At 52.7% G+C, this 23,607-nt stretch overlaps 1 protein-coding gene across 8 annotated transcripts in view; it reads right to left on the reverse strand.

The window, feature by feature from the left end:
* Positions 1–23,607, reverse strand: part of MICAL2 (microtubule associated monooxygenase, calponin and LIM domain containing 2) — a 222,762-nt gene that overhangs the window by 61,218 nt on the left and 137,937 nt on the right. For all 8 annotated transcript variants that reach the window (XM_077866456.1, XM_077866455.1, XM_077866454.1 and 5 more), the window contains 3 exons: positions 12,937–13,117; positions 8,691–8,872; positions 3,312–3,386 (listed from right to left, as the gene is read on the reverse strand). In XM_077866456.1, the coding sequence (XP_077722582.1) occupies positions 3,312–3,386; positions 8,691–8,872; positions 12,937–13,117 (438 nt within the window). The remainder of the gene's footprint in view (positions 1–3,311; positions 3,387–8,690; positions 8,873–12,936; positions 13,118–23,607) is intronic.

A 23,607-nucleotide genomic window follows, 5' to 3' on the forward strand; every position in this document is an offset into this window, starting at 1 on the left:
AGGTGTGGCCTTCGGACATTATTACCTCACTTCCTAACTCAATCCAATCCCCTGGCCTCGGTTTCCCCTAAAGCTTTGGGTGAGAGGCGCTCCTCCTCTGGAACCCATACAGGCCAGGCCAAACCCATGCCCCTAAAAAAGAGTTCCTTCAAGACCCATTTGCATGCACAGGTGGGGGGTCCTCAGGGTTCCGTCCTGCTTTCCTCGTACACACATGCAAGTGTGTCAGAGCACGTATGCCAGTCCCAGGCTCTGTAAACGCGGCCGCCACACGCACACGTTCAGCAGGCTTCCAAAGGGACGCCCTCCAGAATGCTTCTGGGGGAAAAGAGGACTCCGGGGCAGGGATCCGAGGGTGGCAGGGAGGAGCTGCTGGGAGAAGGCCCCGGGCTGCCAGGAGCCGCTGCGGGGGAGGCGGCTGGCTGGCCTGTCACCCAGAGCCCCATTGCAGCCCACAATTAGATGGTTCGAGCCTAAAAAGGCAAATGCTGTGAGTCAGTTGTTGCCTTGCTTCCTGTCCTCGGCTTGCCAAATTCCTGCCAGATTCCTCCTCCCCCTCTTCCTTGCCCCCTCATTCTCTTCCCTCTGCTACCTCCTGAACAAGCTCCTCGGCTCCTCTCAGAGTCCCCTCCGCTCAACAGACTCCTTTGTTCTCCCGAGAGCTCTCCAGAACCTTCTGACACAGAGCCAGGGACACCTTGGGAACCACACCTGATAGGAAAGCCTTGGGGTTCACAAGGGCATGACCCAGGGGCTCTCCCTCTCTCCTTTCCCTAATCCCTGCCCCCCCAACCCCCACCCCTGCCGCGGCCACCAGTGAGGCCTCTCTGCACACATGTTCCTCATGCACTGACTTGAGGACAACCCAGGCAAAGCTTGAGGGGACGCCTGCCAGTCAAGCTGCCACTGGGAAGGGAAGGCCACAGCTAAGCCGCCAGGTGACAAGATCTCACCCGCCTGAGGTGGCCGATGTCTTTGGGTTCCCTCAGAGGATGGCAAAGGGGAACCCGGTACCCCACGTCCTTCCTGCCCAGCGGCCTGGCACTTTCCACACGTGAAAACTGGGATGTCTAGCTTTGCTTCACGGGGCAGCTAAAGGAATAAAATGGAATAAAAGGGGTGCCCGGTGGAGAATGCAAAGTAAATGCTGCATGCCAGCTAAATATTAGCTCTAACCCCGCTCTTCCTCCCACGCACACAAGCTGTGGCCCATAAAGACACTGCCGAACTGTTGACCTGTTCCAGAGGGGGCTGCATACGGCTCCCCTGGCCAGGATTTCTCTAACTTGCAGGCCCAGGGATTCCTCATTCATCAACTCAGATCCTCCTCTGCAGGTTCTCTCTTGTCTTCCTTGAGCACCTGGCATGGTCCAGCCAGGCTGCCGGGCCCTCTGCAGGGGCCCCGGTCCTGGTCCCGGCATGCAAAGGGCCTGATGAGCAGAGCGGCCCAGGTTACAGCCCCCCAGCCTCCTTTGGCTCAGCTGCCTCTTCTCTGGCCTCTGGCGGTGACCTCTCCTCTTGGTTCTAGAGGTCACCGTGGTGACTCTGGTCAGTGGGGGAGGGTGATGAGGGCACTCACGCAGCTCCCCCTGTCTTCCCACCTGGCACAGGGGCCAGAACCAGCCTTGACTGAGCAGGGAACGGACAGAGGGGATGGTGCCCTGGGTTCCGTCCCCTACAACAGGACCAGTGTTGCCCACCGGGGTTTCCTCTTGGGTAAAATGAAGATGACCAAAAAGATGGCTGTGAGGATTTTTGTGATGACTGGGATTCCAGGGTGCAGCTTCCCAGAATTGGGAGTTTAGGTGATGCTCAAATCTCCCAAAGTCTCAGAGCACCCTCTAGGGGCAGCAGCCTGCACAGGCTGACCCCAGGGGCTCCATTTGTTGCTGCACTTGGTTCATGTGTTCATTTGTTCACTTATTTACTCATTCACTCAGCAAGCAATGACTGGACGCCTCCTCTGGGCCAGGTCCATAGAAGTGACCCCAACTTAAGGCCTTCCCTCAAACCAGCTTTTATATAGACTTGAGGACCAACAGCTGGGATAACCACACTCGCCAAGGTCTTCAGGTCCATCCCGAAACCCTGCTGCCCAGTTAACAGTCCTCTGTCTCTGTCTCTGCTGCCCCCCTCCAGCATCCCCTAACCTGCTAGGAGCCCCCCACCCATCAGACTCGTTGCTTGCACCCCAGCCTGGGAACTTCTCGAGGACAAGGCAAAGCCCCTTGCACCCGTGGCGCTCAGTGAAGTCAGCTGGAAGCCCTGGTGGAATTTGTACCCAAATGGGCTCCCCATCTCGTAGAAGCAGAATTCCTGTGATCTGGGGAGGGGCTGGGGGATGGAGAAATAAAGTGACCCAGGCCTTCAGTAAACATTAATTCCCTTTTCTCATCGTCTTCACTGGCTGGGACTGCAAGATGATTCCAGAGTTGTTGCAGGGTGCCCCAGGTGAAGTGGCCTGCTGGTGTCCATCTGTGATCCAGCCCCAGAGGCACCCATTACCCCAGCCTCACCCAAGGAAGGGGGAGCCCCAAGTCTGAGGGTTGCTGGGAGAATGACTCATGGGCCAGGAGTCGGTGTTGACTCAGAGGGAAGGAACCAGCTAACTAGCGCTCTGTTCCAACTTCAACAATGGCTCTTTTTAGAAACTCTTGTCTAACCCAAGGCTTTCCTGGGTTCACCTCTCCCAGAACAAAGCCCAGAGAGCGCAGGGGCCGGGGGAGGCAGAATGTGGACTTGGAGATGGATTAAGAGTCCCTGCCCCTCTCTCAGGGCCCGGGAGGGGACGCCTGCCCTGTAGTGGGGGCAGCACCGAGAATGAGAATGTGGTTCGCCCGGGATGCTGTGCATCTGTGTGCGTGGTTCCTGCGCCCCCTCGTGGGGGCCGGATGCCTTGGCGTCCGCTGTAGGGATGGGTGATGAGTGGGAGTGGGTGCAGCTTCCTTCTTGGCTTTGCCCGTGATTGCAAGAGGTCGTTAGGCTGATGCCCCCAAGCCAACCCCAGTGCACAGAATGAAAACACATAGAGGCTCGGGGTCTCAGTTTCCTCCTCTGTGTCTCAAAAAGCTTGGAGCCAGTGATTGCTAAGACCCCTTCCCGGTGCAACTGTGGTGATTCCAGACTGGGGAGCTGAAGGAGAGAGAAAGGTCCCAAATCCTTGGAAAATGCTTCCTCTTTCCTTGCCCCTCACATCCAGGGGGCCAGGTCAGAGAGGACATGCATGGAATGAGAACAGCTGCCCCTGAGAATTGACCAGAGGACACTGCCCACGCCCCTCCCTGCCCACTCCCAGAGAGCTCGTGACTCACTTGACTGGAATGTTCTCCTCCAGCTCTGGTATTTGCTGGGAATTGGAGACTGGAAGCTACTGGCCCGTTGCAGAGCTGGGGTGGAAAAAAGAAAGGGGCAGGGGAGATGGGGAGGGAGGAAGAGTCTGTTAAACTTACAGAATAAACATGGGGTTTTCTTCTCTGGCAGTTTATAGACTAATAATAATAATTGACTGGGGCAGCCCGGGTGGCTCAGCGGTTTAGCGCCTGCCTTTGGCCCAGGGCCTGATCCTGGAGACCCCTGATTGAGTCCCACGTCGGGCTCCCTGCATGGAGCCTGCTTCTCCCTCTGCCTGTGTCTCTGCCTCTCTCTCTGAGTGTGTCTCTCATGAATAAATAAATAAAAGTCTTTAAAAATTAAAAAAAAAATTGACCAAGCCCCCTCCTTTCCCAGACTGCATCTTCAGGTCCCTACGACGCACACCTCCAGTTTTTCATTCGCTCATTCATTGAATATGTATTGAGACTCTGCTTGGGACAGGTATTGCCATCATGCAGGAAATCGTTCAAATTATGAGCCATCATTCTAACTCGTCCATAATTAATGTAATGTGTGTGCACATATACACACACACGCATTCGGGCACACCCGTTTGCTCGTTTTTAGCAGAGCAATTCTTCAAAGCAGGTCTGACATCAATGTCCCATATATGTAGTAGATAAACCTGAGCTGCTCTCATTGAAGCCTAGAAGCTGCAGAAAGTTCTACTTCCCCATCCCCCCACAGAGCCTCCCAAACCCTTCAGGAACCAGGATTCTGTGGACTGTGTACTGAACACCCTCCACCCAGTGGGTCTTGAGAATTAGCTGAGCAAGATGAACATCACATGCAAAAGAAGGTGGTCTCTGCCATTTAGGGTGTGAGAGATGCTACTGCACCGCATTCCCACACTGGGCCCTCAGATATGGCCTCAGGCTCCGCGTCCCTGTGGTGGTTCCCTCATACCCAGGATGAAGAATGGGGCACCACACGCACACCTGAATGCACATACAGGTGGGACTAGGGGGCGTGGAAGGAAAGAAGGCCCCAGGAGTCACGTGGGTGTGGGAGAATGGGGTAGGGGAGGTCTGAAGCCAAGGCCTAGCCCTCTCTTTCGGTAGGAAGGCCTGGAATCCACACCGTGCCAGTGCTTAGAAGTGGGCATCAGCTCTCATCAGCCAGGCTGTGGGGTGCAGGTGGCAGCCTCTTCTGGGGGCTTCTCTTCCTTGGGACAAGATCATCCAGCTCCTTAGATCCTCAACTCTCCTCCTTCCCCTATTGCACCTGGAGACGATGTGAACCTGTTCCAGCTGGAGGGTTCCCTGTCCCAAAGGTCTGCTGTCATCTCAAGTCCATGGGTTTGAGGGGGAGCCTGTGCAGATGGCTGGGGGCACAGCCTCCTCATCTCCCACCCCCCAGCTTAGGCCTGTTCCTCCCTCAGGCACAGGGCGGGGTCTGCAGCAGGGGCAAGCAGGCCTCCAGGGCAGATACCTCCTGCTGACCAACACTATCCTTTCCAACAGCTACTGGAGAATTTTCGCCACAAACCTAGAAGACTGCTTAAAGCCTTATTGCTCCTCCTCTGCCTTTTCTCTTTGTGGAGTAGAACTTATTAAAAATGGCTAAAATTCATAAGCAATTTTCCATCCCTGGTGTTTATAGGACACACATGCACACATTTTTACCACAATAGGAACAACAGGGTGGGTAGCAATGATTTGATCCAGTCATTTTGAGCAGCATCAAGCAAGCCTGGCTCCCTTCCTTTCGGCTTATATTTTATTTATATTTATTTTAAGGGAGCACTTTTGGAGATCTTAGTGCATGACTTGCTACAAAAGGAATAAGGGGTAAGTATTTTACCATATGGTGCTAATGATACCATTTAATTGTTACAAACTAGCAGTATTCTCCAGAGGTCACTGGACCATCCAGTTGTCAAATTATTGCCAGAAAAAAAAAAAGGAAAAATACCGATTTTTCTAAATCAGAATAATATGGGGCAGTCTACACTCCACACCCCCAGCTCTAACTGGTTTATGCCCTAAAACCCAACACAGTTGATTGACTCATTTAATTATTTAGGTGTGCATTTTATAACACACTTATCCAGACAGGCCCTCTTAGAAGCTCCTTTTCTGTGATTCCCCAAAGTGTGAGATGTGGCCCTCCTGCATGGAAGCAATTAGGGCACTTCCAAGAAATGCAGATACTTGGCTCCACGCTAGACCCACTGAATCTGAATCTCTGCAGGTAGGAACCTGGGCAGCTTCCTTTTAAACAAGATTTTAAAGAACCACTGAACTAGGCGTTTTAGGGGAGCATTACTGAGCCCTTTCTACTGAGCCTCAATAACACAGAGCTTAAATTCTATTTCAGGCCATCATCTTGGGCATGCTCTATGCTAAAGAACTTTGAGGATACAATAGATACCTAGATGAGCCAAGCAAAGTAGTCCCAGAAGTCCTTCCCTAAATTGTGGTAAAATATTATGTAACATGAACGTGACCATCTTAACCATTTTAAAGAGTCCAGCTCAGGGCAGCCCTGGTGGCTCAGCGGTTTAGTGCCGCCTTCAGTCCAGGGCATGATCCTGGAGACCCAATGTCAAGTCCCGCGTCGGGCTCCCTGCATGGAGCCTGCTTCTCCCTCTGCCTGTGTCTCTGCCTCTCTCTCTGTCTCTCATGAATAAATAAATAAAATCTTAAAAAAAAAGAGTCCAGCTCAGTGGTATTAAGTACATTCTTACTGTTGTACAGCCATCACCACCATCCACCTCCAGAACTTCTTCTTCATCCCAAACTGAAACTCTGTACCCATGAATCAGTAATTCCCCACACTCCTACCACCACCCCCGTCATCACATTCAATTTTCTCTTTCTATAAATTTGACTATTCTAGGTACTGCATAGACATGGAATCATGTCCTATCTGTTCCTTTGTGTCTGGCTTACTTTACAAAGCATAATGACTTCAAGGCTCACCCATATTGTAGCATGTGTCAGAGTTTTCTTCCTTTTTAACACTGAATAACATTCCATTATATGGCACAACTTGTTTATCCATTCACCTGTTGATGAGTTTTGGTCATTTCCCCCTTTGGCAATTGTAAACACCACAGGATGAGCATGGGTGAGCCAACCAGAGGTCTTCAAGCAGTATCCTGGCCTTGCCTGGCATTCCCTCGGCTCAGCTCCTAGCCATTTATCCAAGTGAAAGTTGTGATGAATGAAGCTCCATTAACACGCACAACATGATCTCAACCCTACGTGGTCTGGTCAAGTCACGGACTTACCCTACCCAGCAACATAAGACGATGCTTAGAGGGTACCAGAGCTTTTAACCGTAAACGCGGTCTGTCTAGCGTCGATCAAACATGTGACACATGGACGTGAAATCAATAAAAGATTGCTTGAAAGTCACACAGTTTATCTACTTCTCTGTCTACTCTGTATTTTATCCTGGTATTAAAATGGAGTGTCAGTGGGACACCTGGGGGGCTCAGTGGTTGAGCGTCTGCTTTCGGCTCAGGGCATGATCCCTGAGTCCTGGGATCGAGTCCCACGTCAGGCTCCCTGCATGGAGCCTGCTTCTCCCTCTGCCTGGGTCTCTGCCTCTCTCTGTGTGTCTCTCATGAATAAATAAATAAAATCTTAAAAAAAAAAAAAAAAAAAAAGCCGGAGTGTCAGAAACCAAATACCTTGTTTGGCCACACGGCCTTGTCGTGTTGACCCAGCCCTATCCCCCCAGAACAACTGCGCTTGCTGAGTCGCATTTTATTGCCATGCCCTCACTTGCCACACCCAGGGATGCTGCACCGGACAGCCTTGCTCAAGATACGAACTTGTGCATCCCTCAGGGCCATCTATTGGACACGAGCTGGACAATTCCTACAGCGTGAAGCACTAGGAAAAGTGACACCAGCTCTGAAACTTGCCCCAAACCAATATGTTGTTTTTCTCATGAACAATGAGGATAATAATTATGCTTCCTTTTGAATGCTGACTGCCAGAAAACTTGGGATCAAATTTATGATCCCACTGGAGCAATTGTTTGGGATATCCCGGTCTGCCTCTCTCTAGGGCCTCTACCTCCTAAACTGGTTTTGTTAACCTTGATCTTGAGAATTTAAACTTTTACAGATAAGACACACAGAATTTTGTCTTTCTTGTAAATTGCCTAAAATCCCCTGGCAATCGAGGAGGGAAGAGAAATGGAGGGAAGGGATGAAAGGCAGGCAGGCTTCGCATCTATACACGAGGAGGCTGGAGCCGAGGGAGACGGAGGCAGGCTGCCCCCAGCTGGGCACAGTGCAGTGTCCCCTTGGCCGCCTATGCTGAGTGTTTCTGGAGGCCACCACAATGGCATTTAGCAAATACATTCTAATGACAATTGTCCTTTTTTTAAAAAGGCTCACAGGGAAGGGTAAATCCAGAGTTTCCTGGAGGCGGGCCCCAGCCCTGGTTTTCCAGCGAAGCCTACCCTTGTGAGATTGCTTCTAGATTCGGGTGGAACTTCTGCTCTCGGCCACCAGAGGGATGTGCAGGACAAGCCTAGCATGGGCCATCCGGGGGGCAGCCAAGGCTGCTGGTACTGCAGGTGGCAACTTTCTGTTCGCCAATATCCCACCCCGAGGTCACAAGCTGCTGTTGACCGAATCAAAACATTCAACTGAAGGCCGCCTTTATTAAAAATCAGCTGCGCTGCTAGAGACGCCTGCCTTCTAGGGGGTGGAGGCACTGGGCCCGGCCACTCGGCTCACTAGCTGTGGGACCTCTGCTTGCTCACCAATAAAAGGGTGAGTTGCTTTACCCCCCGGGGCCGTCCTGAGGATGAAACGGGGCCACGAATGGGAAAACCCTCAGCTGTCACACGTGCTTAGTCAAAGTGTCTTTATTACTGGGTAGGTAAAGTTTCAGGGCAGTCCACATGCCCCAAGCTCCCTGTGCTGCTCCCGGGTGGCCCCGGGGGGACTGTGCTGCCCACACAGCTAAGCCACATCCTTCCCTAGTGGGCCATGGAATGCCCAACGGGCCCCTAAGGACCTGTTCAAAGAGGAGACTGCTCAGGCAAGAGGGTCCTTATCTCTGGATAGGCCCCCTTATCTCTGCAGCCTGGGACGTGCAGCCATCAGGCCCCTCTGCCGCATACCCACTTGAGATTCCAAAGTTTCTTACGGAGAAGGAGGCTGGGCCTGGGTGCAGGGCCCTCACCCCCCTAATGCCCCAGCCCCGCTGCCTCTGAGCCTGAGGGCTGGACCCGTCACCCGATCCTCCTCCAGGAAAAACTGGCCATGGAGAGTCTCTGGATCCAGCACGTCCCTCCCCATGTCCCAGGATCCAGCAAGCCTGTCTCCCACGGGGGCAAACTCTGCTCACCGTGCACGGCGTGGGGCTCCTCGGAGCTCTGGGGAGAGCCTCCCCTGGCCGGGGCCTCCCTCAGGGAGCTGTGCCTAGTGAGGGGCTCCGGGAGGGGTCGGGGTCCTGGCCGCCAGGGTCTCTCCTCACAGGGCCGCGCACTGGAGGCCTTGGTGCCGGGGCAGTCTGGCTCTGCATCGGAGCTGGAAGGAGCAAGGAGAGAGTGGGTGAGTGGGGGACCCCGCAGTTCACTTCCCACACCCACGCTGTGCCCTGCCCGCCGCTGCCGCCAGCAGGCCGTGGCGTTCCAGGGCCAAGAGAGTGCTTTAGTCACCCCCATCCCCAAAGCTCAGCCCCAGGCTTTGTCACAGGCTGAACGGCGTCCCCCCACCCCAGATTCATATCAAATCCTAATCCTAGTACCTCATGTTTGACTGCATTCAGAGATAGGGTCTTTACAGAGGTAATTAAGTTAAAATGAGGTCATTAGGGTGGGCTCTATTCCCATAAGCCTGGTGTCCTTACAAGAAGAGGAATTTGGACGGGCATAGGAGGAATACCCCATGGGAACACGCTGTGCCCAGCCTCCCTCTCCGTGAGAAGCTTTGGAATCTCCAGTGGGGACACAAACAGAACAGATCCTTCCCCCTTGAGGCCCTCAGAAGGAACCGGTCCTGCCCACACTTTGAGCTGGGACTTCTGGCGTCCAGAACCGAGGGAAAGCACATCTCTGTTGTTGAAGCCACCATGGTACTTTCTGGAGCTCGAGCCAGCAAATACAGGCATCGGTCTCTTTGCAGGAGAGCAAAGCCCGGCCCGTGTATGCCGACGTGCTTGCGGGGCAGCCGGCCTGCCCACCTTTAGACACCCTTGACCACGACTGCTCAGCTCTCCGAGGGGAAACGAGCTCATCATTTAGGACTTGCTCCTAAACCTTTAGGCATTGCAGTGGTGCTTGTGGCCTGTGGGAAGGGACAGGAGAAAAGAGGAGGCCACGGGGTCGGAGGGGGACTATTGAACCTGGGCCTTGGATGACTGGCAGGGATTCAGGTGGCCAAGAAGTGGAGGGGGGCTGTCCGCAGCAGCAGAGACAGCACACACAGTCCCCAGGGCCTGCGGGAGGCGCAAACCTGTAGGGCTGTGACTTCTGGTGAACATATGGATTTACCCTCGCCCTGTGTATGGAAGTCCAGCGTGCATCCTCCACTGGGTTGCTGCCCCTTGTCCATCTGTGTGCTCTGGTGGACTCTCTCCACCACGGTGCCCAAGCCCGCCGCTCGCGGCGTCCTAGTGCTCTTCACCAATGAGTCCCAGAGGTGGGCGTGCAATGTGGGTAGCCCCATCGGAGGTCTACCTTGAGGTCTTGGGACATGGATGGGGACCAATGGGCGTGGGCTGAGGCCCTCAGCAGCCAAGTGTTCCACACTTGGATAGAGCCTCCCTTCGGGTAGTTGCAAATCAGGCATGCAGAGAGGCAGCAGACAGCGGTTGTCTGAGTTTCTGGCTCCAACTTTGCCTGGAGAGGGGAGCCCCTTGGACCTCCCAGTCAGGGGCACCGAAGTATTTGCTTTGTTACTTAAGCTAGAGTTGGTTTCAGGACACAGCCCTGCCTAACTGAGACCTTCCTTCTCTGGGCCTTGCTGCTTACCTCAGTGACCACTAGGGCACTCCAAGGCAGAGGTGCTCATGCAGACCTCTGGGTCCAAATCACCTGTGGGACTTGCTAAAATGCTTGTTGTCAGGCCCCCCTTCCAGAGTCTGAAGGCTCCAGACCTTACAAACTAGCTGTCTGCACGGCAGTACCCGTTTTCTCGCTCACATTCTTCCCACACCTACTCCAGCCAGGTTTCTGATCCTCTTGTAGGAAAATACAGAGGTCGCCTCTCCAGCTCCTCCATTCTTATCTGAACCAGCACCACACCCTCCTTCTCGAAACGTCTCCTTTCTTCTCTCAGCTTCCACAACCCAGCCTCTTTCGGTTTCTCTCCCTCCTGTGCGTTTTGCCAGCTTGCCCACTGAATGTTCAAATGCCCTGGGGCTCTCATCCATGCCCAGCTCTACTTTAGCTATGAGAAGATATTCTTTTTTTTCTTTTTCTTTTCTTTTCTTTTCTTTTCTTTTTTTCTTTCTTTCTTTCTTTCTTTCTTTCTTTCTTTCTTTCTTTCTTTCTTTCTTTCTTTCTTTCTTTCTTTTTTCTTTCTTTCTAATGAGAAGATATTCTTACTCCACAGGTGCCTCATTAGCTCCCTTGGTTTTTACAGCCTCTCCGTGCCACTGGCCCCCCACCAAATCACTGTCTCTAGACCTGCCTCCAAGAAACTTCTCTGTTCTACAGCTTGCTTGACATCCGCACAAAGACATCTGATAGACATCTCCAACTCCACGTGGCCAAAACAGAATTCTTGATTTTCTCCACAAACCTGCATCTTCTTCCCTGAAATCTTGTCCTCTTCAAGGCTACTCTAGAAATGACTGCACCTTTCCTGCAGTCACGTGGGTCAAAGTCTGGGAGTCACTGTTGGGCTCTCTCTCACCTCCACGTTCAGTTGATCAGCAAACTCTTTCTTCTCTGCTCCCAATCTTGGCCCAAGTCCCTCATCTCTTACCCATGCCACAGGCTCCCATCGGGCCTCCCTGCCTCCACTCCCACCCACCTCTCTCCCACCCATTTCCATACCGAGGCCTGCTCATCTTTGGAAATCATAAATAAGATATCACTCTCTGATTTAAGAATTATCTAATGGCCTTCAGTTGGACCTAGAATAAAGTCTAAACTCCTTGCCCTTACTTACCCTTGCCCTTGTCTTACTAAGCCTTACTCCTGCCTTCCTTTCTGATATGATATCTTACTCTTCGTCCCCTCACTGTGTGCCAGCCACACCAGAAGACATCAGGCCACACTCGCCCCGGGGCCTATGTACTGGTGTTCCACTGCTTGGATGCCACTTCCCTCAGTCTTCACATGGCTGTCCCTTCTTGTTGACAATTCTCAGCTTAAATGTCACCTCCTCACGGAGGCCGTGGTAGATTGTTTGCAAAGAACAGTTGCAGTCATTCCTCCCCTGGGTCCACACCCTTTTTCAATGGACCTTTGCAGCTCCTCCCATAGTGGTGGAGCCAATTTCCCTACCCCTTGAGTCCGGGCTGGACTTGTGACCATTCAGACGTGATAGAAATAGCCAAGACCTCAAGACACTTCGCACGATTGTGCTTTCTCACAGGACCATGTGAATAAGCACGGGCTGCCTGTTGGAGGATGAAAGACCCGTGGCCCGGTTGCCTCCTGACACTCCAGCTGATGGCTAGCCATGTTCTAGAAGCAGGACCCTGCTGGCTCGAACACACACGGGAGTCCACCGAGACCAAAAGAACTGCAGGACTGAGCCTGACTGAAATAGGTGCCCACAGAACTGTGAGTAGACTAAGCGGTGGCTGTCGGAGCGCTCCTGTCCCTCAGCATAACGGTGAGAATGGATAACTGATACAAAGGCCTTTCCTGGCTACCCAGTCGAAAGTAGCTGACTAGTCACCCTCTAGCATAGACTCCTATTTTATTTTTCTATCCGGAACATAGGCGATATTTTTCTTGTTAACTATTTGCTTGTTTGCTGACTGTCTAGCCAGGTTGAATGAAAGCCCTGTGAGAGCAAGGCCTTGGTCTTGTGTTGGTCACTGCTCTATGCTCCGAGCCTAGCACATAAGGAGCAATCAGTACCTCTTGCTGGTCGGCCTCCAGAATGAATTCAGTCGAGGGGAGGCCTGGAGTCTGGGGTCCCAATGACCACTCTGGGTGGTTCTGGTAGGGGTGGTAAGGATGCCATTCTGAGAAATACTCATCTAGGGCAGCAGAGCGTTACTTCTCATGCATCTTCCCACCCCTAGCCTTAGCCTCCCGTTATCATGTATCACCATCCTACTTACCGTGACAGTGACACCCACTCGGCACCCCCTTGCTACAGCCTATGTCACAACTGCCTTTTGGGGAGAAGACAGTGGGGCCAGAACCTGTCCCTTCTCTGAGAAAACAGCAATTGCTAACACTTATAGTGTTATGTGCTGAGCATTTTTCTACATGCTTTGTGTATATTAATTGTTGGATCTTTACGATTGTCCACAAGACAGGTATTATGGTTGTCCCTATTTTATGGATGAGCATATGGAGGTACAGAGAGGTCACATGGTCAGCGAGAAGAAAGAAGACCAGTTCCTGAATACCACTACCCTCGTCCAATCCCTCTTCTGAACCCACCCCGCAGCTTGAGCATACCTGCTGTCGTCACTGGTGACCAGGACACACACAGCCATCATGTCTTGTCCAACTATATCCTCCCCAGGGCTGATCCTCACTGAGGTCCACTCAGAGGGCAGGAGAGAGGTGGCTCCACCATCCACATCACTGGGCTCTGGCTCCAGGACACTCTTGGGCTTCTTGGGGGAGGTTGGCTCATCTGCTGGGAGGAGAAGATGGTCTAGGGAGATGGTGGGAATAAACGGGCCCTGCAGGGTAACTGTTTCCCATCCAGAAGCTTGGACAGGCTGCCGGGGGCGGGGGAGTGGACAAGGCAGCAGGCTTTGGGTCCACTTGGACACTCCAAGACTTCTCGTCCTCTGTTCCCACCACCTCGCCTACCAGATGCCCCAATATTTAGAGCACACCTTTGTGTACAGGGCATGAATGCACACATCTCATTTAATCCCATATGAGGGTCCTGAAGTGTTCAGAGGGCCCACCCAGGCGCACCGGCCTCTGGACTGCCATTGTCAAAATCACAGTGTCCAACATACTGCTAAACCCGGTGGCAACTTCTCCATTCTTGTCTTGACACATCAGCAGCATTTGACTCAGCTGATCATTCCCACTTCTAGAAAAGCTCTCCTCTCAGCCTCCAGGATAGCACCGCCTGGCTCCCTTCCCCTCACCGACTGTTCTCCTTTCCTGTTTGTGTGCTGGTTCTACCTTTTCCCCCTGACCTGGTCACACTGGAAGGCCCCAGGGCTGTCTTTGAATCTCTCCTCTTACTTAGGCCCATGATAATCTCATCTGGCTTCCTGGCTTCAAATAACCCCAGATAACAATGACTCACTCCTGCATCTACACTGCCAGCCCAGACATTTTCCCTGAATCTAGATTTCCATACCCCCACTGCTTACTTGGCACCTCCACGTGGATGTCTAGCAGACACACCAAACTCATGTCTGAGTGGAGCTCTTTACCCCCACGAGCTCCCCCACAGCCCTCCCCATCTCAGTAAATGGCGACCTTGGCCTTCCAGCTGCTCAAATCAAATGCTTTCATGCCATCCTTGACTTCTCTTGTTATTTCATTCTTCACTCAAGTTATCAGCCAATCCTGCTGGCTCCACCTTCAAAATATGTCAGGAATCCAGGCACCTGTCACCACTTCCTCTGCTACCACCTTGGCCTCAGCCACCATGATCTTTTGCCTTCCAGCCTCTGTGAGTCTCCCTGCTTTCCCTCTCACCCTGCTCCATCTCCCCAAACCCCTAGTCTTCTTTTTCCCCCGCTACTCTTCTTAATTAACACGGCCACTCAAGTGACTGTTAAATATGAGTCAGATCATACTCCCTTGCTCAACACCCTCCAGTGGCCCCTGGGACCTCATCTCCCACTGTTGCCCTACTGTCTGCTCTGACCATGTATGTGACCACCTCCCTGACCCCCCTGTCTCAGCCCCTTGTATCGCTCCTGCCTCTTCCTAGGAGATGCTATCCCTGGACAGCTTCCTGCAGGGCTCGCTCACTCACCACCTCAAGTCTTCAGTCAAATGGCACCTTCTCCATGAGGCCTACCCTGTCACACTATTTTAACTGCAACCCATGCCCTCAGCATTCTCTGTTCTTCTTTATTTTTATTCATAACACATCTCATCTCCTAATAAACTCTACAACTTTCTCTGCATTTTATTATCTCTCTCCCATGACTAGAACTAGTGATTTTTGTCTATTTTGTTTCTTACTAGAATGATACCAGCAAGGAGTTGATGATCAAGGAATGCCTGTTGAATGAATCAACGAACGAGTGAGCAAAATAGGCCGCCTGAGGTCCAGCTCCATTTTGGCCACGAACTAGCTGGGTGACGACCCCTTCCACTGGTCACAGTGGGGCAGGTGTCCTTTCTCCTTTCTAAGGCTGATACCTCACTTGCACTTGGCTTCCTCCTCGCCAAGGGCCATTAGCAAGGGCATTGGTCATTTCTACCTGGAACACAGGTGATATTTTTCCTATGTGAACACAAGACAAAGGCCTTGCTCTCACAGGGCTTTCATTCAAAGCTAGTCAGCAGCCAAGCAAATGGTTAACAGGAAAAATATCACCTATGTTCCAGGTAGAAATGACCAATGACCTCATCAATGATCCTGTCCAAGGGTCATTACTTTCTCTTCCTTGTGTCACAGACTTCTATGTCTATGGGACTCTTTCCATCAATATTTGAATGTTCTGAAGCCTCTCCTGTTTTAAGAAAACTGCTTTTAACCCAATTCCCATGCCTGGCCCCTAGCCAACGTTTCTTCCTCTTCTCCCCTTCCTAGCCAATCATCACGGAAGAGTTTGCTACACTTACTTTCTCTACTTATGCACCTTCCATCACTCAACTCCTCAACCCCCTATAATGCTGCCTGTGCCTCCATGACTCCCAAACTCCCCCCCCCTCCAAAGCCCCCGGCAGCCTCCTTATTGCTAAGTCCAATTCACAAGGCTTTGGGGTCCTCCTGCAGCTGCTGCCGCCCTCACCCCTCCCTGCTCTGGGGACCCATCCTCTCACTGCCTCCCTGGCTGCTCCAATCTCAGCCACCCAATCTTCCAGCCAACCTCTAAATGCTGGGTTTTTCACGCCTCCACCTGCAGGACAAGACCTACTCCCTAACCATATTTACCATCTATGAAAATAACTCAAGAAATTTTTATTTTTACATGAAATGCCTCATGTATTAAAATATTGTATAGATCAAATAAAACACATCCCCAGGCAGATGCGGCCAGTGGGCTGCCAGTTTGTCACTCCTGGCATATGTGCATGCTTGCTTGTGCATGCACATATGCACACTTCTGCACTGATGTGGCTGCAGATGGGAGGCACTGAGGCAACAGGGATGTAATTGGATGCTTGGGTAGGTAGGAGTAGCCGTAATGATATAATAGTAGCAGCAACTTACTTTTATTGGACACTTTTATGGAGAACTGTGTAAGTGTTTAACGCGTACTAAGTCTATTAAACGTCATAGAACCTTCTAGACAAGTATTATTCTTCCCATTTTGCTGATGTAAAAACAGGTACACACAGAGGTGAAGACATCAGAGGACAGGGATCAGTCTGTACGGCTGTGAGCAGAACAGAACCATGGACACCAATGTGCATGACCTTTATTCTGGGAGTTTTGGCTGGAATATGTTCCTCTTTTTTTTTTTTTTTTTTTATTCCCTGTCTGTAATAGAGCTGTGCTTTTTTTTTTTTTTTTTTTTTTTTTCTGTGACCTTGCAGTCCTCACTACTTGGGTAGGTAGATATGCTTCTCTGCCCAACTGACATGGGACTTGGCTGTGACACTTGCTTTGCCCAGTGGAAATGAGTGGATGTGACGTGAGCAGTGGCTTCAAATGGCCTTGCTGTCTGGCTAGTCCAGCCACACTCTTGCTAGCTTGCCATGAGAAGAGCTCACCCCAGATGGCTGCTACCCCTCAGCCTAGGTCCCTGACTGTGGGCACATGGAGCATGTCTCAAGCCACCTGTGGCCTGAAACCTTGCCTAACCAATCGCATGGAAGCCCAGGCCACCCTTTGATCTACAGCCTGAAGCACAGCTACTCAGCTAACCCCACAGACCCATGAGCAAGAAAAATAGGTGATACAAGCCTCAGAAATTCAGGAGGCTTATTACACAGAATTACTGTAGCAGAGACTCGACTCTGTATCTGGCTTATACCGGAGTACAGGCGTGTGCCCGAGTGGGGTATACTCAGATATTGTATGGTCAACAGATGCTACTTGACTTCCTCGGATCCGGGCCTGTGCTGGTGATTTGGAGATGAATCAGCCATGCTCTGCCTTCAAGGGTCTCTTCTTGTCCCAGAGGGGAGAATGTTAGGCATATTCACGGATAGTTGCCTTTTCGGGTAGACCGTCTAAGAGTAAGGTGAGACTCAGTAGATGGGGAGGGAGATCTGACTTCTGTACAATGAACACCTTAGGTGGGAGGCACCATTTCAATGGGTTACGGATGAATAGGATCCAAACAGAGTAGGGAGAGGTGGTGTTCCACGGGATGGACCTCTGTGAGGAAATGCAGTGTGGGAAAGCACTCCTACCTGCGTGGGAACAGAAACTATGTCTGTGTGGCTGGACGGCAGGAGAGTACATGAAAGAAGCCAGCGGGAAATCATTCCATTGACAAGGAACCAGAAAGGGCCCCTGGTGGCAAAGTGAAGAGTGGATTTCCCTCCAAGAGCAACCCCTGAAGGGTTGAAAGCCGCAGACCAGTATCATCAGATTGGCCTCGTAGAAAGATCGCTCTGGTTGGTGACTGGAGGGTGGACTAGAGGCCCCAGCAGGAGGGGAGACGGAGACCAGGGAAAGGGCTTTGATAACCTGGAGAAGAACTAACAGCTGAGCGTGCGTGGCCAGAGAAGAGGGGGCGAGGTTGTCCGGAGCAGCCCGGCAGGATAGGGTGGCTGCAGGCAGGGGAGGTGAGCTGTGCCAGGCAGTGGCGACACCACCTCAGGGACCAGCCCAAACCTGCAATGGACACCCCGAGGGGCTGCTTTTATCTTCTCTCCTCCTAGACAGTTGTGACCTGGCCAGCAGGGCTGAGGGGTGGAACAGGGTAAGGGCCCAGGCAGGCTCCCTGAGCTCCTGGAGGGCTGGGCATGTGGCTGACTGCTGAGCCCTCAGTACAGCAGGGTGAGGCCAGCATCCCTCACCGGGGAGTCCACAGATCTGTGGAGGGGTGGGGGGTGCTGGAAGGAGCCGGGGCTTCCTCTGATCACCACCTCACCCAGGGAAAAAAAGCCCCAAAGATGGACCTCTTCTTCCTCTCCCTCTGCCCCCCAAGGCCTGGGTCAAAGGCTACAGCTGGGTCTCTGGGGTTCAGTGCTGTGCTCAGGAGGCAATCACTCCACTCTAGCTTCTACTTCCAGACCCCTCTCTCATTCCCCGGGACTCCTGTCCACTTGCACACACCAGTAGTGCTAGTTCTAGCGGCCCCAGGACAAGCGATGGAAGTAGTCTCGAGGCAACAACAGAAGCAACACCAGCTCATTATCGAGGCCGTTATTGAGGTTGACCATCTCAAACATCCCGACAGCCCGAAAGGACAGTGTTGTCATCTTCACCATGTGTGTGCAAGAATGTGGCGCCCAGAGACTAACTCGGCCAGGGGCCCCCAGTGAGTCAGGAGGATCAGCAGCTGTGTTGGTGGCCAGCCCCAGGGGAGGGTCCAGGTGTGCTCACCTGTGCTGCCTCCCCCAGGCCTGTCTACAATTTGTCCTAGATTTTGCCTACATTCCCGTAGGGAGAAGCCAGGTCTACACTGGGGCTGCGGGCTACCAGGGGAGGAGTGCGGAGGGTGGGGAGGGTGAACGATCCAGCAGCTCCCAGGGCAACTGCCCTGGCCTTCTGGAGGGAAGGTGGTCTTCCCCGAGCCCAGCACTTCGGTCCCCTTCCAGGGCTCTCTGGTGAGAGATACACTCCGGCGGCAGAGCGCAGCACTCCTGTCCTCACACACCACCCTCAGCAACATCCAAGGCCTTGACCTGGCCAGACCCCTGCTTGTGTCGGCGTGTGGACCCCTGCCCTCGATCTGCTGGTGAAATCGTTTCCATTTTCTCTCCAAGTCTGGAGACCCTTCCACTCTCCCCCAGAACCCAGGGTGACGACAAAGCAACACGTTCTCCCGGTCATTAAGTCCATTGTAGAGATTAGGAGACTGAGGCTCATTTGACCAAGATCACAGAGCTCCTAACTGCCAGAGCTGCTTCTGGCTCCGGGCTTAGAAAAACCCCCTCTGCTGTCTTGTCTACTGTTCTCTCTGAAGAGACAAGCTTAAAAAAGAGCAATGAAACTAAGTCCATCAGGACCCAGTCGGGAAAACAGAACTCAAGCCAGAAAGCTCCACAGAGGCCAGTTAGTACAGGCAACTCATGACGGTGGTGTTGGATGAGCCAAAAAGCCAAGGGCAGATCAAGAGACAACCCAGAGATGAGCCACAGCAGGAAGCCCCGGGCTGGAGGGACACTGGGAGGAGGCCGTGAGGCCAGAGGCCGGGGCGTCCAGGCAGGAGTGGGCACGACGGGGAAGACACCGGCACTGGCCAGGGTGCAGAGAGTCCGAGGAAAACCCTGGCTTCTCCCTTGATCCCATCGTCCGCCCTCCTACCAGTGTTCCCAATAGTCAGACGGAACAGGAACCCAGTGGCCAGGGAGCCTGGGAAATGCAGTCTGCAGGGGTGATACCTCTTTACTACAGAGAGCAGGGGAAGGCACGCAAATGTCCAGGATACCAAGCACAGAGGGGTCTCCCCACCCTCTTGCAAGGCAGATGGTGACGAGTGAGGGCACCTGACCAGCCCCCAGCAGGATAGGGAGAGTCTGGGAAGGCGGGGCTGCGTCAGGCATTCCCTCCACTGACTCCCAGGGGCTGGCACAGTCGTCTATGCCACTACCAAGGTCCCTCACAGCACATGTCCATTTAAAAGATAAAGGCACAGGTGCCTCAAGACGGCAGCTGCCACCTGGGGCTTCTGAGAGTGACACCTCAGAGTGCACTACCAGGAATGCCCGTTTCCAAGAGTCTCCAGGGAATGAGAAAATTGATGGGGAGCCACAGGCCTCAGGCGTGGCTGTCCTGTGCCCTCCTGGACTCTTGCCAGGCATCCTCTGCTGAGTGTGTGACCTGTCTGTGTGCAGATGTGTGTGCTCCCAGGCCCGTGCTCGGCTGCTCTGAGCCAGGCTCTGCCTGGCCCCAGGAGCAGCCTCTGTGCAGAGACCAGCTCAAGTAAACTACAAGCCAACTAGAGAGGGGGGCTCAGCCCTCCCCAGCTGCAGGCCCTGTGCTCAAGGCCTCGGCAGAGCTGCCCTGCTCCAGCCACGGAGCCGTCGGCCTGGACACAAGGCCAGACGCCAGGGGAGTGCAGTCCGCGGTCAGGCCCAGAACCTGGTGTGAACACCCGGGGCAGCAGGGTGCCCTCCATCAGGGCCAGGAGGGGAGGTGGGCACGTGATATCTTCCCAACAGCTTGGCGGGCTCCCAGACAGCTGCAGGTGTAGGGCCTCAGGCCTCGGACCCACAGACAGGTACTGTGTCAGGCCAGCTCTGGGCCTCAAGCTTGGGCACAGCCAGGACCTACATTCCAGTTTCCCTGAATGAGGCTGGGAGTGGAGAACTCGAAGTTTCTGGGTAGGAGCCCCAACAGCAACCCAGGGAAGCAGGAAGGGAAATACTTTGGGGGCGCACAGTCCTTGGTTCCAGCACACACCCCGTGGCTGGGACAGCAGGTCATCCCAGCGCTGAGCAGACCTCCGCTCACAGCTCAGATGGGGATGGCGGGTACCGCTGCAAGGCCCCCCTGATGGAGTGCTCACAGCCAGGGGACGTGCCCGGCCTGGCTGGGCCTCGTGTAGGTGGGGGTGGGAGGAGAGAGACCCCATCTTCTGGGCACTTTAAGGCCCCTGAAGATTGAGAGGCTGGCCTCTTTCTGGGTGATGGGTGGCGGTAACCCCTGCTTCCCTGGGCCTGCTCTCTCATGGTCTCAGAGACACTCGCAGGAGGACTAGACTCAGGATGTCAAAGGTAAGGTGAGCCAACCATGTGCCATGGCGTGGGGGCAGAGTCTTCCCCATCCCGCCTCTGGTCTCAAACCTGTCACCTGGATTCCTGTGTCAGGACGCCAGGCATGAGAGAGGATGTGTGTGACCCCGTGGCCTGGGCCTTGCTACCCAAAGAGGATCCCACTGGCACTGGGCTCTGCTGCCAGCCTCAGGCACGTCTGCGAGAGATGTCCCATTGGTCACCCAAGTCTGCGAGAGATGCTGTGTGAAGCCTGCACCCCTTGCAAGGCAAAATTCAAGTAAAATCGGAACTCCCTTCTCCCAATCAATCAAAGGGCTCTGTGGAGGCAGCAGGACACACGATGTCATACTTCTCTTCCAGATTCTCCTATCCGAGTCATGAGTTGATGGCAAGACTTTCCCAAGCCCAAGACAGGCTCCACAGCCTGAGATCCAGGCCTTTATTGCTTCTACAAAGGCTGGTTGAAGGTCCACTATGTGCCAAGCACTGTTCTACTGGTGCAGATTACACGGGTGCTCAAAAAAAACAAAGGTCCCCATCTTCAAGGAGCTTATGTTCTAGCAAGGGGGGAAACATAGATACATATCATTAGTCAGTGAGTTCCAGAATATGCTGAGAGGTGATAAATGCTCTGAAAACCTGTCTAGGAGAGTAAAAGGGTCAGGACAGCTGGGGGGATGGACTGCAGCATTAAAGGCAGACCTCACCGGGAGGGAGACGAGGGAACAAAGATCTGGATAAAGGGTGAGGCCAGCTGTATAGATACCAAAGAAGGGTGTTCTTGGCAGAGGGAACAGCCAGAGCAAAGGCTCGAAGACAGAGCATGGCTGGTGTTCAAGGAGGCCAGTGTGGTTAGGACACAGTCTATGAGAGAGAGCAGAAAGACAGCAGGTCAGAATGACAGGGGTCAGACCTTCCAGAGCTGTCTGAGTCTGCTGTATGCATTGGCTTTTACTGAGTGAGCTGGGAAGCTACTGGAAAGTTCAGAGCAGAGGGCAGATCCACATTCTGAAAGGATTTCTCTAGCTGTTGTGTTGAAAACTGGTTGAGCAGAGCAAGGAAGTGCCTGGGAAGCCACATTGAAGGCCACAGCAGTAACTCCAGAAGGGACAGTGGCTGAGGCCAGGGCGGTAGCACAGGGACGGTGACAGGGGGACTGGGTCTGGCTGTGCTTGGGATTCACCAATGGACTAGGTGTGGGGCCAAGAGAAAGAGTCCTTAAGAATGACCCCAAGTCTCTGGGCTGAACAATGGGAAGGTTGGAATTGGGGTTTCCAGAGACCATGAAGGCCAAGGGTAGAGTCTATTCCAGCGGAAGATTAGGAGCGGGAGGTGGATTTCTAGGTTGGAGACTCTTGGTAGAATCTAGGAGGAGATGTCAAGTAGGCAGCCAGAGACAGAGCTGGAGCCGCCCTCCCTCTTTGCTGTGACTTAGGAATTCACTAAACCAAACCAAGGTCTTGCTAGCAGGTGGCAGGAGGAAAGAGAGGTGCACAGTGGAGGCTGGGAGGTGACCAGCTGCCTTCAAGAGGGCGGGGAGGTCAGAAAAGGAGAGAAAAATAGATGGCACCGCTCAGGGTCAGTAGAGACCTCTGTATCGTGGCCAACCTAAAGATGTCCCGGGGGCCCTCTGAGCTCCAGCTGATCTAGAACGCCCACCAACGTCTTCCCTACTGCACAAAACCAGGAAGGTGCTACCTAGAGCGTGGCCTATCGGGCATGTTTACTGATTCTACTGCCACAAAACCCTAAGTTCGGAGGCTTCGGTTCATGCGAGGGACTTGCCCAATGTCACCGAGTCCATACAAAGTGCTAGAGTCAAAGCCGGGTCTCTGGCCAGTTCCAGGGCCTGCCCATGCACCCAGGCTCCCCTGCGAGCAGTGTCTGACTCTTGGCCCAGGCCTGGTGACTCTCGGGTCCTCCACAGCTGAAGATGCTGCTTTAGATCGCCTCCCTCGTATCAGAGAACTCCTTTAACGTCAAGCATCCCCTCGAGGTGAGCATGGCCAGCGAGGTGGAGGCCTAACGAGGTACTGCACACGAGGTGCTTGCCCCCCCCCGCCTGGCAAGGGGGGAAACGCTCCATCAATGACAGCTGGCCCTGGAGCACTCAGAGCAGCAGCCACTTCTTTTTATTATTTCAGGGATTAAAGAAAATGCTGTAAAAGTGAGTGAGTTCATAGAAATAGAGGAGAACAGCCCACCCACTCTGCTAGACCCACTTAGTCTACTTAATATTCAGGTTGCACGGAGATTGGTTTCTCCAGCTGGATTATTTATTTAGGATAAGTTCCCTGGGGTAAGATTACTGCGCCATAGGTCAGAGCCCTTTTATGGGTCTTAATAATTGTTGCCACATTGCTTTCCAGAAAAGACTGTCCCCATTTACTTTTTACCCACGACTATTTTTTTTTTCTTACAACCTATTTTGCTTTTTCTTGACTAAATCAGTAGGTAGGAGATAATTAATTTACATTCCTTCACATGTAATTGTTATAAATGTTCACCTTTTCTTTTCAGCATTGTTTCATTTGCCGGAGTGAGCGCTGTCTGTTCATAGCCTGTGCACATTCATCATTGGGTCTTTAATCAACAAACAGGAACTGATCACCTACACTGCAAAATGCCTGGGAACACCTCCTTTGCATGAACTGTTTACAGGCCACAGCTATGAACTTCTTTATTTTCACATCTAATTCACTTTTCCCCTCAGTCGGCTGCCTACTGAATGTTTTCATTTTTTACTGTTACATGTTAAGTTTTAATCCATGGGGTGCTTGGGTGGCTCAGTGGTTGAGCATCTGCCTTTGGCTCAGGGCATGATCCTGGGGTCCTGGGATCAAATCCCGCATCAGGCTCCCAGTAGGGAGCCTGCTTCTCCCTCTGCCTGTGTCTCTGCCTCTCTGTGTGTCTCTCATGAGTAAAAACATTTTTTAAAATCCACTGTTTCTGGATTAAAGAACATTCTACCAAACACTTATGTGAATGTGACATTCAAAACAAAACAAAAAAACCCATCCCAAACAAATAAAACACTCACTTTCAACAGGTATGGGAAAGCCCACCTCAGCAAAGTTAATTAAGCTTCTTTACTGGAGGGTCCCTCAGAGACTTTTACCATGCCAATAAGTCTTGCGG

This window comes from Canis aureus, chromosome 23, assembly GCF_053574225.1.
Source record: "Canis aureus isolate CA01 chromosome 23, VMU_Caureus_v.1.0, whole genome shotgun sequence".
NCBI classification, from domain to species: domain Eukaryota; kingdom Metazoa; phylum Chordata; class Mammalia; order Carnivora; family Canidae; genus Canis; species Canis aureus.